This window comes from Silene latifolia, chromosome 6, assembly GCF_048544455.1.
Source record: "Silene latifolia isolate original U9 population chromosome 6, ASM4854445v1, whole genome shotgun sequence".
Classification (NCBI taxonomy): domain Eukaryota; kingdom Viridiplantae; phylum Streptophyta; class Magnoliopsida; order Caryophyllales; family Caryophyllaceae; genus Silene; species Silene latifolia.
Genome location: NC_133531.1, coordinates 1,641,195 through 1,660,598, shown reverse-complemented (window position 1 = coordinate 1,660,598; position 19,404 = coordinate 1,641,195). Strand labels below are relative to the sequence as shown.

The 19,404-nt window shown below is 36.9% G+C and overlaps 1 protein-coding gene across 1 annotated transcript; it reads right to left on the bottom strand.

Annotated features, from left to right (window-relative positions):
* Nucleotides 1-11,461: 11,461 nt before the first annotated feature.
* LOC141585913 (cyclin-T1-3-like) lies at nucleotides 11,462-18,713 on the bottom strand. The gene is made up of 7 exons (XM_074406988.1): nucleotides 18,525-18,713; nucleotides 17,151-17,457; nucleotides 16,797-16,878; nucleotides 15,167-15,301; nucleotides 14,845-15,020; nucleotides 14,580-14,731; nucleotides 11,462-12,498 (listed from the first exon to the last, which is right to left on the bottom strand). Exons 2-7 carry the CDS (start codon nucleotides 17,360-17,362, stop codon nucleotides 11,810-11,812), a joined length of 1,446 nt encoding a protein of 481 aa, XP_074263089.1. The 5' UTR covers nucleotides 17,363-17,457; nucleotides 18,525-18,713; the 3' UTR covers nucleotides 11,462-11,809.
* Between the last annotated feature and the right edge of the window lie 691 nt (nucleotides 18,714-19,404).

The window sequence follows — 19,404 nt, the reverse complement described above, 5'->3', positions numbered from 1 at the left end:
CTTGAGGGCGAGTTTGTAGTGCTCGCCGATTGGGCTTGACTTCCTTGTGAGCGGAACCGACTGTTCCCAACTGAAATGGCGCTGTTTTGTGGCCTTTGTCCATTGTACCCACTTTGTGATGCACCCATATTCCCCGTTGGTGCCACAACTTTTGGTGCCTCTCGCTCTCCGTAAAAGTCGAGTAGGCGCTCCGCAGCCGATATGGCCGAAGACAGAGTTTTGGGATTCTGCCTCATGACCTCTTGTTGTGCCCACTTCTTCAACCCGTCAATGAATTCGAATGTCCTATCCGTCTCGAACATTTCGGTAATCTCGAGCATGCACGCTGAGGATTCCCTCACATATTCTCGGATTGATTTGGTGTGTTTGATTTCCTTCAACTTCTTCCGAGCAACAAACTCCGTGTTCTCGGGGTAGAAGTGATCCTTCAAGATCTTCTTGAAGTCGGCCCACGATGTCACCATAATCGTGCCCGCATCGATTTCCTTGTACCTAGCCCTCCACCACATCTTGGCATCGTCGACTAGATACATGCTTGCCGTGACAACTTCCGCGTCTTCGTCGAGCCCACTTACTCGGAAGTATTGCTCCATATCGAAGATAAAGTTATCGACCGCTTTCGAATCCCTCGCCCCATCGTAGGCACGAGGTGGAGGTGCTTTCACCTTATGGCCCCCCAAAGACTTCCCATCGTTGGCTACCGCTTTCAAGAGTGTAGCACAAGTGTTCTCTAGCTCCTCGATCTTTCGATGGAGGTGAGCTATCTCTTCCGCCCGATCGTCGGGGATTGCCTCACTGATCACTTGGATCCGGACACCCATCTCGGTCATGGCCGACTCGTAGCCACTAACGGTCTTTTGCAACTCCTTGACGCTCTCCCCCATTCGCATCACGATAGTCTCAAGTAGGGGGAGTTTCTTATCGAGCGCTTCCTCTAAGGCGTCCACTCGGTCCTCTATACTTTCGCCCATTTTCTCGATCACGATGAACAAATGCGGCTTGCAGAAACCCGTCCGAAGACCGGGCTCTGATACCAAATGTCACGGTCCGCTACTTTTGCCGGACCGTGGCGCGCACCCTTGCCCGTCTCAAGGCAAGATGCAAGCGACAAAGATCTTCGTACTAGTGAGGGATCGCCCACTAGCACGATACTCGGGGTGTGAGTCGGGATCCTAGTGTCGATCCCACAAACACGGCTTGTTAGTAAAGTGAAGGCTAAGAGTCGGTCACAACAAAGCAACAACAAGCAATACGAAGGCACAAGGTAGGAAGTAGATTTTCATTCACTAAGACTCCCTAAAGAGGGAAATTTGATTATTACATCCCTAGCGGAGACATTGAATTTACAAGTTTAGTTCAGAATAGCGATATACCTATTTATGGAAACCTATTCTAAAACTACTAAGAAAATACTTACTACAAATATACAAGGGAAATGAAATTACATAAGTATAAAATAAATCTAAGGGTTCAAGTGTGCGGATCGTCACACCTGGCCTATCAACCGTACCATAGGCCGTGACATTATTGTAACAAGTTGTCCTTGTATAACTGGTTATGTACTACTAGCTTACACAATCCAAAAAGTAAAATAAATTAAGAATTAAGTTATTATTATTATTATTATTATTACTATTATGATGATGATGATGATGTGTAATAAGCCGGATAATAAATTTAGGTCCACAAAAGCTCACATCAAATTAAAAAAAAAAGATGGATAGAGGAACGTGTGAGAGCAGCCAACAAAGGCATGAACAACTTTGGCTTTAGTATACTTGCCTTTTGCTTTTACTCTCCAACTTAGCCCCAATGTTCCCTCTCTTCCAAGTTGATAAGGAGGATTGGTTACATAAAATCTTTACTAATCTATTGGTAATTTCTTAGATAATACACGTGATAGCCTATAAATCACGTATACATATCAGGTTATGAGGTTAATCATCCTTATTACCATGCATGCATGTGATAAGGTTAAGTCGAAAAGACATAGCTTTAATGACTCTTAAGTCTCAAGCCCTAAAGCCTAAATAATTCCACAAAATTGCTCTTAATGATTAGCTTAAACTAAGACATTTGAAAATTTCACTCAAATTTTATCCGCTAAACTCCATTCCTGTCGGAAATCAAAACTCCATATTACGTAGAACTCAAAGTCAAACTTGAAATATTCAATTTATACAAATACGTACAAACTATATAATCCATAATAAAATGCACTACGTATAACACTAATTGCAATTTACGCATACAAATATAGAATCACCACCAACTCCACCAGTGTCAGTAGTCAAAGCCCTACTACATACTAAGTTCAATTGAAGTATTCAATTTCTCCAAATTCCAAATATATACATACTATATAATCCATATAACAAATTACGCTTAACATGAGTAATACTAAGGTTCTATTCTTTTCGGCTGATTGGAGCTGAGTTAAGCTGAATGAAATTAAAGTACTAGTTAATTTATAAAGAAATGAAGAGCTAAATAAAACTAACCCGAACTGAATAAAGTTTCTTAAGATGAAGAATTACTATAAGTGCAAATTAAAAGTTGCAATAGTTGATCTAGGGGTACAATTCCAACACTTGAATTCTTCCATGCAAGTACAATATATGAAAGAACTGGGCCGTTTTCGAGATTTCAGAGCCCCGTGCAAAAATTTTAATTGACCCCGACACATTACTATTCTATAACAATTTTACTGATATAAATTTCTGTTGAAAGAATTTGCCGACACGACCACCTGGAGCTGAAATTGAAGGGTATAATACACGGTTTCGGGATTTCAGAGTTCCGGAACAAAAATGTCCGTAAATCACACGGACGGTTTATCGGGCTAGATAAAGCCTCCACACAAATTTTCTGGAATAACAGAGGACATTTGAGGGTGCCGGTATGCAGTAGACTAATCTTGGGTGAAAATCAGATACTCATTAAAAGTGGATTAATACTTGTTATTTGGTGCTGAAATCGAATCAGGCAACTCCTGAAGCGATTAGCGATGTCAGACACGTGCAAAAAAAATCAGAAGAGAAAAAACATGACCCGACACGACCTTTCGAACAGCTGAAATTGAAGTCTATAATACACGGTTTTTGGAATTCTAGGTTCCCGGAACAAAAATGTCCATAAATCACACGGACGGTTCCTAGGGTCAGATAAAGCATCCACATAAATTTTGTAGAGTAAGGCCCTGTTCTTTTGGACTTAATTTCAGTTCTAATAAGTTCAGTTCAGTTCAGTTCAGCTCTATTCAGTTCAGTTCAGTTCAGCTCCATTCAGTTCAGTTCAGTTCAGATCAGTTCAGTTCAGTTCAGTTCAGTTCATATTAGTTTATTTCAACATTACTATTATTATTCTTATTTTTTATAATGTAATTATTATTATTATTATTATTGTTATTATTATTTTTATTATATTTATTATATTACTATTATATTTATTAATAATTAATTCGTATTGTTTATATTATTATATTTATATTTAATATATTTATTATTATTATTATTATCATTATTATCATTATTATTATATTATATTTATTATTTTATTAATATATTCATTATTATTAATATTACTGATAATATATTTAATATTATTATATTAATAAGTTATAATATTATATTTATTATTTTATTAATATACTCATTATTATTAATATTATTAATCACATATTTATAATTATTATTATATTTAATATTATTATATTAATAAGTTATTATATTAGACCTAATATTATTATTATTATTATTATTATTATTATTATATTATTATTATTATTATTTATTTTTTAGTTATTATTATTAATATATTATATTATTATTAATAATGTTATCATTTATATTACTAATATATTATTATTATTACTATATTTTATTATTATATTACTATTTTATTTTTTATATATCTTATTAAATTATTATTATTAGATTATATTAATATATTATTATTATTATTAATGAATAATATTATAATAATATTTATTATTATTATTGGTATTTGTTCCGGGTGTAATTCCAGAGCAAGTATTGTTACCACCCGTGGCTTGTAGAATAATGTCTTGAGTTGAATCCTTCTTGTCTTTATCGTTCCTCTCGGCCTCTCCTGCAACAATGAACGAACGAGGGCTTGGCTTTGTGCGCTGCGTACTCACTCCGACGCTCAAGTCGGTAAAACTTAAGGGATAAGTTGTTACTTGGCTGAATGTATATTGTAGAGAGATAAGGAAGATAATACCAGATGAATAGTGTTTCTTAGGTTAAGTTCTGGATCCTTTCCTCAATGAAGGTTGAGGAGTATTTATAGACTTTCACCTTTTGTCACGTAGTGGCCAAGTGGCTAGCAGGTGGAAAGACTGATCTACCCCTCGGCCGAGGGACCTATGTCAGGCCGGCGGGCCCTATTGCCTCACCGCCGAGGGGTCTTGGATATGAGTACGCGGATATGTGCCCCGGCTGGCAGGTTGCCATGCCGAGACCAGTCGACAGCAGTAATGGGTCGATCGGCTAGGGTTTGTCTAAGTCGTTGACTTGCTGTGGATATCTTTGACCTTGCTCAATATGTTGACTTGGTCAGCGGTGCAGAATATGCCCCATCAGTATTATTTTTATTATAATATTTAGTATTATTATTATTATTAATATAATCTTTTTATTATTATTTCATCCATCGATTCGATTGAATCGATTCGATTGATTCGATTCGATTCGATTCGATTCCATTCGATTCGATTGATTCGATTCATTCCATTCGATTCGATTCGATTCGATTCAGACAATTTCAGTCCAAAAGAACAGGGCCTAACAAAGAACATTTGAGGGTGCCGTTATGCAGAAACTAATCTTGGGTGAAAGTCGAAAACTCCTTAAAAATGAATTACTCCCTTATATTCATCATTTTCTTCCATATTTCATTAAACGGATTATATTCAGGTTTTCTTCCCTTTTTTTTGGAAACTTTTACTCTTATTTTATTAATTCCTCTCTCCTATACCAAACCCCACCCAACTCACAATTCCTTATTTAATTCCTGATTATTCATTCCTCTCTCCTATCACCAAACATCAACCAACTCACACAATTCATAATTTATTCCACCTCCTAAATCCTTGTGCCCACAACAAAGGGGAACAAAATGGAGAATAGGAGGGAGTAATACTTATTATTTGGTGCAGAAATAGAATAAGAGAACTCTTGAAGTGACCTCAGACACGTGCAAGAAAAATCGTGAGAGAAATAAACACCACCCGACACAACCACCCGAACATCTGAAATTGGAGTGTACAATACACAGTTTCCGGGATTCAAGGGTCCCGGAAAAAAATCCACGTAAATCACACGGATGGTTCCTCGGGATAGATAAAGCGTCCATACAAATTTTGTGGAGTACCAGAGAACATTTGAGGATGTTGGTATGCAGTAAACTAATCTCGGATGAAAATCGGACACTCTTTAAAAGTGGGTTATTACTTGTTATTTTGGGCTGAAATCGAATAAGGCAACTCCTGAAGCGACCTCGGCCACGTCCAATAAAAATCGGGAGAGAAAAAACATGACTGACATGACCTCTCGAATGGCTGAAATTGAAGCGTATAATACACGGTTTTCGGGATTCCAGGATCCCGGAACAAAAATGCCCGTAAATCACACGGACGGTTCCTCGGGTTAGATATTGTGGAGTAATAGAGGACATTTGAGGATGCTGATATGCAGTAAACTAATATCGGGTGAAAGTCAGATACTTATTAAAAATGGATTAATACATGTTATTTAGATCTGAAATCGAATAAAGCAACTCCTGAAGCGACCTCGGACACATGCAAGAAAAAAATCGGTAGATAAATAAACATCACCCGACACAGCCTCCCGAACAGCTAAAATTGAAGTGTATAAATACACGGTTTTTGGGATTCTAGGGTCCCGGAATAAAAATGCCCGTAAATCACACGGATGGTTCCTCGGGTTAGAAAAACCGTCCACACAAATTTTGTGGATTAATAGAGAACATTTGAGGGTGTCGCGCGATATGCAGTAAACTAATCTCCGGTGAAAGTCGGATACTCGTTAAAAATGGATTAATACTTGTTATTTTGAGCTAAAATCGAATAAGGTAACACCTGAAACGACCTCGGACACGTGCAAGAGAAATCGGGAGAGAAAGAAACATGACCCGACACGACCTCCCGAACGACTGAAATTGAAATGTATGATACACGGTTTTCGGGATTCCAGGGTTCCGAAACAAAAATGACCGAAAGTTACACGAATTGTTTCTCGGTTTAGATAAAGCGTCCACACAAGTTTTGTGGAGTAACAAAGGACATTTGAGGGTGTCGGTATGGAGTAAACTAATCTTGGGTGAAAGTCGGATAGTCGTTAAAAGTGAATTAATACATGTTATTTGAAGCTGAAATCAAATAAGGTAACTCCTGAAGTAACCTCGGACACGTGCAAGAAAAATCAGAAGAGAAAGAAAAATCTCCCGACACGACCCCCCGAACGGCTGAAATTGAATTGTCATACACGGTTTCGGGATTCAAAGGTCGCAGAATAAAAATGCCCGTAAATCACACGGACGATTCCTCGGGTTAGAAAAAGCGTCCACACAAATTTTGTGGAGTAACAGATGACATTTGAGAGTGCCGATATGCAGTAAACTAATCACCGGTGAAAGTCGGATACTCGTTAAAAATAGATTAATACTTGTTATTTGGAGCTGTAATTGAATAAGGTAACTCCTGAATCTACCTTGGACATGTGCAAGAGAAATCGGGAGGGAATGAAACATGGCCCGATACGACCTCCAGAACGGCTAAAATTGAAGTGTATAATACACGGTTTTCGGGGTTTTAGGGTTTCGAAAAAAAAAATGCATGTAAGTTACATGGACTGTTTCTCGATTGAGATAAAGAGTCCACACAAGTTTTGTGTAGTAACAGAGGACATTTGAGGGTGTCGATATGCAGTAAACTAATCTTGGGTGAAAGTCGGATACTCGTTAAAAGTGGATTAATACTTGTTATTTGCTGCTGAAATCGAATAAGGCAACTCCTGAAGAGACCTAGGGACACGCGCATGAAAAATCGGAAGATAAAGAAACATGACCCGACACGACCTCCCGAACGGCTCAATTAAAGTGTATAATACACGAATTTCGAGATTTAAGTTAAGGGTCCGGGAAAAAAATGCCCGTAAATCACACGGATGGTTTCTCGGGTTAGATAAAACGTTTAAACAAAGTTTGTAGAGTAACAGAGGACATTTGAGGGTGCCGATATTCAGTAAACTAATCTTGGCTGGGATACTCGTTAAAAATGGATTAATACTTGTTATTTGGAACTGAAATCGAATAAGGCAACTCCTAAAGCGACCTCGGACACGTGCAAGAAAAATCGGGAAAGAAAGAAACATCACCCGACACGACCTCCCTAACGCCTGAAATTGAAGTGTATAATACACGGTTTTCGGGATTCGAGGGTCCTTGAATAAATATGTCCGTAAATCCCACGGATGGTTCCTCGGATTAGATAAAGTGTCCACACAAATTTTGTGGAGTAACAGAGGACATTTGAGGGTGCCGATATGCAGTAAACTAATCTCGCTTGAAAGTCGGATACTCGTTAAAAATGGATTAATACTTGTTATTTGGAGTTGAAATCGAATAAGGCAACTGCTAAAAGCGAACTCAAACATGTGCAAGAAAAATCAGGAGACAAAAAAATATGACCCGATACGACCTCCCGAACAACTGAAATTGAAGTGTACAATACACGGTTTTCAGGATTCTAAGGTCCCGGATTAAAAATGTCCGTAAACTACACGGATTGTTCCTCGGATTAGAAAAAGCGTCCACACAAGTTTTGTGTTGTAGCAGAGAACATTTGAGGGTGCCGATATGTAGTAAATTAATCTCGAGTGAAAGTCGGATACTCGTTAAAAGTGGATTAATACTTGTTATTTGGTGCTGAAATCGAATAAGGCAACTCCTGAAGTGACCTCGGTCACGTCCAAAAAAAAAAATCAGGAGATAAAGAAAAATGACCCGACATGACCTCCCGAATGGCTGAAAATAAAGTGTAGTACACAATTTTCGGGATTCTAGGGAGTTGACACAAAAAAACCAGTAAATTACACGAACGGTTCCTTGGGTTTGATAAAGCGTCCACACAAATTTGGAGGAGGAACAAAGAACATTTGTGGGTGCCGGTATACAATAAACCAATCTCAAGTGAAAGTCGGATGCTGGTTCAAAATGGATCAATACTACTTGTTATTTGATGCTGAAATCAAATAAGGCAACTCTTGAAGCGACCTCGGGCATATGCAATAAAAATCGGGAGAGAAAAAAATATCATCCGACACGACCACCTGAATGACTGAAATTGAAGTGTATAATACACGGTTTTCGGGAAAACAGGATCCCGGAAAAAAATACCCGTAAATCACACGGACGGTTTCTCGGTCAGATATAGCGTCCACAAAAATTTTGTGGAGTAACATGGGGGTGGAGAGGGATTTTAATGTTTCATAGACTGGTTTAATAGTGTTTTTAGGTTGTGATTATGGAGGTGTAGAAGTGACTTTATAAGGTTAAAGAAGGGAAAAAAAATGGTCATGCGTAGGGTGGTTCGAGTCGCCGACGACAGGTCCGACACGTCGACTTCAAGCGACCTGAAGCATGCCGACGTGGGTCACGATGGTGGTAGTTGGTGTTAATTGTTTTTTTTTATATAAGGTAAGAAAACTAGGTTAATCCTTTAGGGTAGAACCAACGTATCTCATCTTTTCGAATGAGAGAGGTAAGTTGTTGGTGGTGGATGGTACGTTGATTAAAGTTGTTTTGTTTTTGTTTTTTTAACACATATTTAGCCAAACAAGTGAGTAACTGTGAGGGAATTCATTTCCTTTCCATTTCTTTGCCTTCAATTCTCTTTCCGTTTCTCTTTTCCTTTCCCTTATTCGAATCAAATGCCCTTAAACTAAAACCTTTTTTATACTCCACTTATACGAGATGGCGTGCTAAACAAAAGATCAAACATTTAAGTTGGTGGTTAAAGTAAATTATCAATAATTTTAAAAGTTAACCATGGTAAGTAGCTACTATTATTAGCCTACAATTGGTCTCCCTTGTGACGGGTTACCATTTGTGGCGGATATTTTGTGAGATAAAATGGTAACAAAATGGGTTAGTGGAGAAAGGGGACCACATGAATAGTGTTGCAGAGAGAGAAAAAGTGGGTACTTTGTGAGGTAAAATGGTATCCGTCTTCAGCTTGTGACGGATATGTCATGTCTTCAATGAGAATTTGTGATTAGCCTAATCATTTGAGGTGATTAATAGGGTGTTTATTAATACACGAAGGACACAGGGGCCCAGAAACCCGAAAGTAAGCTGAATTTATTGGTACAAAAGCAGTCAGCTCGTAGTCAAACCCCACTCAAATTGATGGCTTCCTTAAAAAGAATATTTAAAATACACATCTCTTATGCCTTGTGTAAGCTTATTAAGGTGGTTGGTAAATGGTAATGACAAATGAGTGATCAAGTTTAGGGAAGAATGATAAATTGATACTAATTGTTGTTAAAACTTAAAAGAAGAATTTTAAGAATAAACGGATTTAAGAAGAATTGTCTATATGACATAGGTTAAGATTTATGTCGAGTGAGTAAGAAATATAATTATGGAAAAATAAGTCTTTGGGTGTCATGTGCCCTATTGTTAGGGTATATCACCCGGTTTTAATCCAGATTTAAGTTGGGTAGAATCACTAGGACGATAAAACTCTTCTTCGTGAGTTTTAACACTGTTATATTCTTGAACTCAAGATCTCTGGTTAAGCTAGAATAATTTCTTATTAGTTGATATAAGTGCTTATGAGTGGTGTGCCCTATAAACTCATGTTAAAACCACCCAAATATCTTAGCTGATATCTTATATAACAATATCATTGGGTGATATCGAGTTTTAGTACCACTGTACAATAGTATATTAATTTGAGCATGTTGTATAGAACTCGTTACTACCAGATTACACTATCTTATTTTTCATATCTTTTTAACTTGTAGATTCGCAATTTCAGCATGGCTTAATTTCAAATCTCTTTCATTAATAAGTGGTCCAAGTACGTAATATAGCGTAAAGGAAGTCAAAAGGTTCCTTTCATTAGTACATAGTCTAAGTACATAATAAAGTGTTAAAGGGATTCAAAAGAGATTTAAACTCAGGTCATGAGTACTAGTTATCTGCTACATAGCAGATAACTGACATTGTTAAATATAGTGAAACAAAATAATAATATATAGCTCTCCTTTATTCTTGGATTACACTAAAGATGCAATGTGATTAGCTTTCAAATCAATTCCTTTCAATTACTAATAAAGGCCAAACAATATCAATGACAGAGATTTAGGATGTGCCTAAAGATGCGGTCTATGATATACTTGAATTATTATGTAGACCCAAGAATGATGCAATGAACTTTGTTACTAAAGCTGAAGGACATGAGCTAAATATTTGTCAAGTTTTGCTTAGCTATATGTTGCCTCAATCATGTTTTCCTTGCACTAGACACTATTTGTACATCTAAATGTAAAGTCATGAATGCTAAGTGCCAACTCTCTCCAATCAAAATGATGCATACGGATCAGGGTACATCTGTCTTAAGGGTACATGATGTTTTTCTTCAAAAGATAAATACCCGCGCCCCTAGGGAGTACCATGCACGCATAACTAGAATCCTCGTGGGAGACGACATTTGGTTAGTGGCATTATGTGTTGTTCCCTAATCAAAATATTTCAACTTTAGCTCCAATTAAATGAATAAATGTATGATTTTTTGAGACGTAACACTAAACCCGAATTAGATCATAACCATCTCTGACTACTGAATATAAAATATTCGGAATTTTTAGACAAACATCGAGTCCAAAACTCCAAGATAAATCATGATTCATGACCTATCTTTTGGTCATTGAATTTCAAATATTTGGATTACACACACAATGCTCGTTTGCTCCACATATGCTCCTAATTCCTATAAACCCGGTAAAAAAACCGACAAGCAATACATCAAAGTATTCTTTTTTGATGATTGTATAGACTATAGAGTTTGTTACACGAACTGATGGCGCTTTAGCCTACATCCAAGTATACAATATACAGAGACCTTCAAAAGTTTCAATCAAAGGCTAAGAGATATAGCATTACACCAATAAGGGAAACATGGGGATGCTTTTGCAGATTCAAAGCAAGACAAGGCAATCTGCTCGTGCTAAGCAAAACTTTAGACAAGATATATCCAGCAAAAAGTGCCTAACAAGACCAAAACCATTCCGTCTTTCGGAAATCCTTTCTTTTGCCCAAGAACATGTACCTCTTAGACGATATGCGAAGAATGCGGAAAATGCCCTTTCCATAACCATTATGGCATTTACCAGAAGTAAGACCAACAATAATATACCCAAACTTGTCAGTTTGCTTGAAAATTCCATGTCTACAACGTTGAAAGGTGTGTCTTGTTATATATTACATCCAGCAATAGGGTAGTAAATAAAGCAACTCCGACGAAAAGATTCAAGAATTTGCCTGTTTGCTTGAAAATTCCGGAGACAGCACCGAGTCTCACAATTACACCTTAATCAATGACTAATAACACGTGTAATCTTGTAAAATTAAGATTAATGAATTATACTAACCAATATGATTTCATTAATCTGGGTTCCAATCATTCCCTATCAATCACTGGCTCGGAAAATGAGTGAGACTATGAAGAAGAAGTAATGACCTTGAAATTACACACTTTCGTTCAATCTAAAACCACCTTTCGCTTCTTAGACGCAGCAACATATCCAAGTTCTACACCTTTCTCCAGTTCTCTCTCTATGAACAGATCACTGTTTCCTTCATCTTCCGCTTGCAGAACCCTATTTTTAGCAGACTTTATACGCTTTGCCTTCTCAAATGCCCCTCTAAGGCGGCCAACATCAAGTTTGCTAGCATCATCGACTTGAGTTTTCATAGAGCTTGTATGAGCAGTCTCATTGTCCATAAGACTACAAATTTCACTGCAGTCACTTGATTGATACTCTGATGCTTCCTTTGACATAACTTGGTAGGCTTTAGTTGTGTGACTCGGGCTATTCTTGTGGGATGGAGGTTTCGGAATTCTACTGTTCACGGGAGCATCTTCCTTCATGTCTGACCCCACTGTTAACCCGCTCTGTAAGCTATATTCTGTTGTCTGGCTTGTTCCACACTCAACATTGTGAGCCGCCTTGGTTCCGTTGATGCGAGATGGTTCCGGGACTCTACAGTCCATGGGAGCACCTTCCTTTATGTCTGACCTATCTGTTAACCCGCTCTGTACGCTATATTCTGTCGACTGGCTTGTTCCACACTCAACTTTGGGAGCTGCCTTTGTTCCGTTGGTGCGTGATGGGGCTACTTTCTGCTTTCCATCATTCTTGAAATACCGGAGCATTTGCTGAGTAACCTCTGAGAGAAAAAGGCAGTTCAGTGCAATCCAAATGTAATCTATAAGGTGTATGGAAACGCTAACTTCGATGAAGTCATGGTACTAACTAGAGCCAGGCATCACTTGGATGCTTTTGAAGTTTTGATACACTTGGTAGTGTATTTCACTGCTGTTTAATTAACAATTCCAGGGATATGTAAGGATTTACCAAGTACATTGATCAAAGATAAAAATAAATCCCCGTAAATAAAATTTATAAAGTGGGTGAAGCCGGTGAACTGAGCGTCTGTTGTATTCACCTTATAATTGCCACTTATTTTCAATGAATTTAATTTTCTCCTGCTTTTTCTGAGCTTATGCAATTTCTTCAAGTTAACCAAGCCAAATGTCAGCTAGAAACACAAAAGTAAACTTGAACCAGCGACTGCAGTCTAACCCAGAACATAGCATTTACGGTGATTAAATGTCGATATAGGCTAAACGTTTCTCTCATAAAATTTTGCAAACAAAGTTTTGGGGAATACCATAACCATATTTCTAGACAGGAGAGCCCACATTTAGAGCACAACAACCAAGAACAGCAGTAGATACAGATTCTGAGATTATGCCTCAAACCACGATTAAATACCATGCACAGGGACTTGTTTCTCCTGTACTGGTGCCAGAAAGTCCTACGGATTAAGTTGCAAATGTGATAGCCAGCTATCTCGATAAAAAGAAGTTTCAAATTTTCTAGCGATCAATATATCCTAAAGACAGGACATGTTTGCTTGGCGTAACAGATCCGGATCCAGACTGATCATTTCTCTGACCCAGATCTGGAAGTAATCCCCATGACTAGAAAACCTTAACATCAGATAGACAAAGGGGGAGGGTGAAATAATTTGACAAACTCATTCCTATGGCATTGATATATATCAACAAACTTATACCTTAAACGGATCAAAGCTGCAACTACCTCATTAAAACAATTCCATAAAAGAATTTTCTTGCTTATAAACAATCTCCATGAGATGACATAATACAATCATAACTCACTACCAAAATATTGTCCACGAGATGACATGAGAAGGCATACTTGCCCGCAGCCCACAAGGCACCCTTATATAAACATATGACAACTGTTCACTTGGGGGAAGATTCCTTAATAACCCAGGGGAAGGTTTGGTTACTTTCATCATTAGACAGGAATCTAATCAAAATGAAACGAACAGAATCAGAGTATCGTGAGCTAATGGATTGCTATTTTCAGCCTTTTTAATCATCGAGAATTTAATTTCAACAGTCCGCCTTTCACCTAGATACTGGAATCATGAGTTAGACACACAAGAACCTATGACACGTATGTGTCAAGACGTGCTACTTCTAAAGATTGAATTTAACTTGGAAAAATCGACTATATCTACATTCTATACAACACTTGTTACAAAGTTACCACCTCTTAAAAACTTTCTGAAAGATTACACTGCCTTTTAAGAGGTCTTAAGATTAAATTTTCTGCCTTTACCAAGCTCTGTCAAAAAAAGATTACACTGCACAGTTTCAAATCTCTCTTCCAAATTGTAATATTATACCCTTGTTCTAAATTGCCCTTCTTCTTCCATTATCTCTGTTCTCTTACTAATATTTAACCACACATTCTTCTGCCCAACCCTAATTATAGCCCAATCAGGCTGTTACACTATCATTCAAAATTTCAAACTACAGTCCATCATTCAAGGCACCATGGCCTCTCTGCCTTCTTACCCAGAAACAAATCCAAACAGCCTTCACACCACCACCACAAACAATCCCTTTATTCCTAACACGCATCCAGGCTCCAACCCCTCGATTCATCCTAGATATCACAACCTCGAGTTGAGAAACCATCGAAGCTCATCTCCAAGAGTTTGAAAATTGAAATGTATTAAAGAGATTAATCGAACAAACAAGAAAGTGTGGGACAAGGTATTTAAGTTAAGGGTAAATTGAACAATTCACATTGTTTTTAAACGGAACTCAGCAATGGTTAGAAAATTTATGCTAAACCTTTTCAAGAGTGTAGCATTTTCAGATCAATTTTTCCATTTATTTACTAACTTTACGAGCGACAAGGACAGACCTTCAAGTTGCTTAGGTGATACATCAAACTGCATCCACCAAGCCATTCCATCCTGTACAGGCAGTTTGAAATTGAGAAGCTTTGCAGCAACAGACAAGGAAGCAGCTGCAATGTAGTGAGGTTTATACTGCAAGCATAATGTCGTTCGAAGCCTGCAAGACATTTGAGCATGAGTTAAACACTTGTTTTCAACACACACAGACAAAATAAGATTACATGTAGCTTCAGTACAGCGGCACAGTAGATTCGCAAAAATATCTCTTACCATTCATTCAGAAGATTCCAAGCTGCCTTGGCCACATCGTTGTTTGATATCTTGAGTCTTTTCAGGGCATCAACAAGGGGTTTGAATGGGTGTTGGATACTCATATCAAAAGCAATCGTCACCAGTAGAAGATGCTCTGCGACCAAAATTAGCTCCTTCTGTTTATGGTAAACTTCCTACAAAATGTAACAAGATAAGGATTCCAAACTCTTCAAAACCAATAGCACGTCTACCAACAGCCACTCAACACTGAACACTGTGAACAGGGATCCCACAATATATCATAGAGGAACATATAAGATACATCGATTGATCAGCATACCCGCTGTCTGATTTTCTCAGAAGCAGAAGGATCCCATTTGTATATTATTTCATACGCCACCACGACAACATCCCTCAATGGATGTGGATTATCTTCCACTTTGCAAGCAAGAAACATGCAGGCAGTTGCAATTGTCTGCATTTGCAAATCACTCTCGCGAATTAGATATTTTGCTACATATACAGCAATGATGTTTTCTAATATAATTAGCAATAAAATATGCACATACTTAGCATTAACTATGGCACAGTTTGCCAGGCATCCAGCAGAAAAAAAATAATAAATGATAAGCTTGATCTTTTTGTTGAGTGTGTAAACGAGAAGGTAAAAGAATAATAGGATCAACTTGACGATCTAAAAAGTAAATTAAATTAAAAACAAGCTGGTCTCTGCTAGTCAGAAAATGAACGACCCTCCAACCAACATATGAAATACTTTCAAAGAACAGGGAGTAAAACAGATTTAACAAACAATACTCCAAATTGCCCACAGAAAGCGAAAACAGCCCACCTAACAACCATTAAATATGCTGATTTGAGAAACCATGCATTTAGGGAACACGGGGTATTGATGTCCATAGGAAGCAATCAATCCCTAATTTTACCTCACAAACGAGGTGAAAGAGGGAAAAAAATAATGGTAATGTGCAGTTAATGCCGAAGAAAATTCTAAAAGTAGAAAGTTAGTTGGTTAGATATTAGGACACCCATTTCAGGAAGCATAGTATAAAGTCAGGAAGCATAGTATAAAAATGTGGCATGGGTACTTCTGTCGTAAAAAGCAGTATCCAGATGTCGCGGATGTAAGACTTCAAACTTTTACCAACTGCATTTAATGTTTTCCATGTTTGAAACCCATCTTTCCTCGCTTGTGATCTCTTTTTTCCACAAATACATAAAACCATTCGCAAAGGCACATTTTTCCAATATTTTTTCAGAACATAGTTGATTAGTAAAGATAGTAACGAACATATAGGTAAAGCAGCGTTTAAAAGTTGATAGTTCAAAATATCGGTTGGATCTCAGAAAAATAAATGTAAGGTCATGGTGCTGAATAGGGGAAAATAGCAAAACAATGACCTGGATTTTTGTTACATAATGGAAGCATTTTTATACCATGACAGGAACGCCGAAGATTGGCCAAGTCCCAACATAGTACATATATGAAAGAGGACTTTCAACAAAAATCACTGATTAACACATCATACTTGGGGGGCAGTAAGCCAGTAAGCAACTAATTAACTACAATTCTTATCAAACATTTGCTTCAATTGCTAAACAAAGGAACACAAGAACTTCATCTATGAATTTATCGGGTATTTAAAGATCACATGTCCAAAAAATAATAAATTATCATGTTTAGAAATGATAACACAACCATATGAAATAGGAGTACAGTGTGAAAGTATCAAGGCATTTGTCCACACAGATAGGTCAGGTGATAAATAAGTGAAAACTTGAGAAATGTATGCTTGAAGAGAAGTATTTTATCATGAACAAAACTCAGAACTGCTTAAAGGCTATTTCATGGAGATAAAGGTATCGGCTTTTTTTTCTAACTTTGAGAAACTCAGAGAACATAATTAAAGCATTAATTACAAAAGCGTCTTGAGCAGGGTTACTCCATTTACCTGCCAATCATTCTTGGCAAGCGATTGGCGCATATAAAATCGATGGCAGAACATCATTGCAGTTGCTGCTGTAACGGGACTCCTGAAATATATCAGATAACATTTCGCTAAGAAGACAATACCAAGAAAACCATGACCCCACATGCACGCACACAATGAAGCAAGCAATATGGCCATATAAGCATACAATCAGAGATGGCAAGCCACATGTCTACCTTATAATGATGATTAGATGCTATATGAAGGAACTAATCAGATACAAATCTACCAAAAGGTATCCTGTACCACTTAAAATTGAAACGGAACAAGTATATTATTTCAAGAATTACATTTGAAAGGATGATAAATACTTACACTCGAAGTTTCATGCTAAGGTCTTTAAGAAATGAGCAGAATGATTTCCGCATCAGTGATTCACTAACACGGTCAATACCATCCTTCCTAGATGGCGAATGATTGTCTATCTCATCTTTGGTAAAGTACCAACTTCGTGTGGCCGGTTGAAGACCAATTGTACAGAGTTCATCAGCAAGTTCTTTGTGAAGCGAAGAATGACCAACAGGCATACCTGGCGTGTTAAGCTTCTTGCTTCACAAAAGCCTATGGAATTTACCTTAGAATCTAGCTTCACTGCTCAGACGTTCAACGTTTCTTTTTTTATCTGCACAGAACATCACAAGGCAGCGCCAAAGAAAATTATAAAACATGCAATTCTACAGCATATAGAATCTTAAATTCAAGCTTCACCCAGCTGAAACAACTAACTCAACACGATATTTTTCTATTAAATGAAAAGAATATGCGAGGTTTTGCAGATTTAAGGGGAAAAAATCATAGGTATATTACATATTAGATAAGAATTTTCAGCAGTAGGAATCTATTATTGCCAAGAGTATTTCATGGCCAACGTTGACATCAACTCGCCCTTACAAAATCATCTACTCTACGAGAACATAGCTACACTGAAATTTGGAGTCGAGTATCGTATTTTATGATGCTTATTCTACACGCCAATGGTTCTATTTCCACTACAAGAACATAGCTACTGTCAAAAGACATACAACGGTATTTCCATACTTTTTTATGGCATGCAACGGTCTGAATTTGTAAAGGACCAACAAGTGTTTTACAATAAACAAGGGGGAGGGGTTCCAAACTCGGAACTATAATATCCACAGTACCTCCATCTTAACCGCTAACCTAACACAACTTCCACTATAAAGCAGGTTTCTCGGATTCGCTCGGTTACCCTATGAATAGCTAATCATTAAGAGCAAATTTTATCATGCCGCTTACCATTTACCAAAAATTAACATTTGATTACGCAAAACAAGAGCGAATCACGAATTGGTAAGGGCTTATTCATAGCGAATCCAGTAATCATGGAAAGCAACACATCAGCTTAATCACATCTTCAATTCCGATAATTAACATTTAATTGCACAAAACAAGGAAAAATTTCTCAAACATACTAAAATTGACCTAATTTTATCTCAATCTTTCAAATACATCTAATTAATTTCGATTATAAAACCCATACAACGGTATTATTTAAGCTGAAAATTTGCATAAAAATAAGAAATTCAAACATGAATTATTAGGGCAACAAATTATCATTTTTTCATGAAACCCTAATTACACAATCACAACAAAAATCCACCAAAAAAACAAAAAATAAAATAAAATTAGCGTTGACCTATGTAAATTAACAGTGATTTAGTTAGTTACCTGGAGGCTGGAACACAATAATTGACGATTAGCGTACAGAAAAATTAGGGAAGATTGAATTTTCTTTAATTTTTTTGGGGATTTTTGGCAAGTACCTGGAAAAAGAGAGGGATAAATTTGAATAAAATATGCGGATATATTTGAATATTTATGCGTGTATAGTCGGTGTAAATGTGTGGGTATTTCCGTATTTGGGAGCTTGCTTTCAACATGCTTTTCTCGTTTTGACTACTTTAGAATTTTGGGGACAATTACTAGATATTTTCTCCTATTCACCTGATTCTTTATTTTGATACGTGTTTTAATGGAGATTTATTTAAGTCTTTTCGATCATAAAGGCGACTAATAATGGACTAATGTCTTGTGTTTTTCAAAAAAGTTATTTGATTGATGAGATATTTAATCAAAAGTAAAAAATAAAAATAAAAAAATTGATCAACCAACCAATTCGAACGAGGAGTTTATTTGTTAGTTACCTTTAATATATAAGCAAAACTTGCAAAATGTAACTCGATTGATCTAACCTGAAATCATCTGCCTATAATATGATAAGAATGTAACTCGATTGATCTAATCCATAAAATTAGTTCACTTTATATAAACGACAAAAATATACGTATGATATTCACCCAATAATACACCTGATGGTCTAGCTTAGTTGGTTAAAAAAGGGGAACAATCGAAGAATATTTTAGGTTCAAATTTTTTTTGAGAGTAGTATGACTAGAAAATAGGGATTATGTCTTATTGAGTCAGAGTTATTACCTAATAAAAACAGTGACTAATAAGGTAAAATAACCGATATTATATACAAGTTGTATAATAGCACAGATTGGTTGTGTTATCCGATGCACACTTGAGCATTGTTCTTTTGAACTTA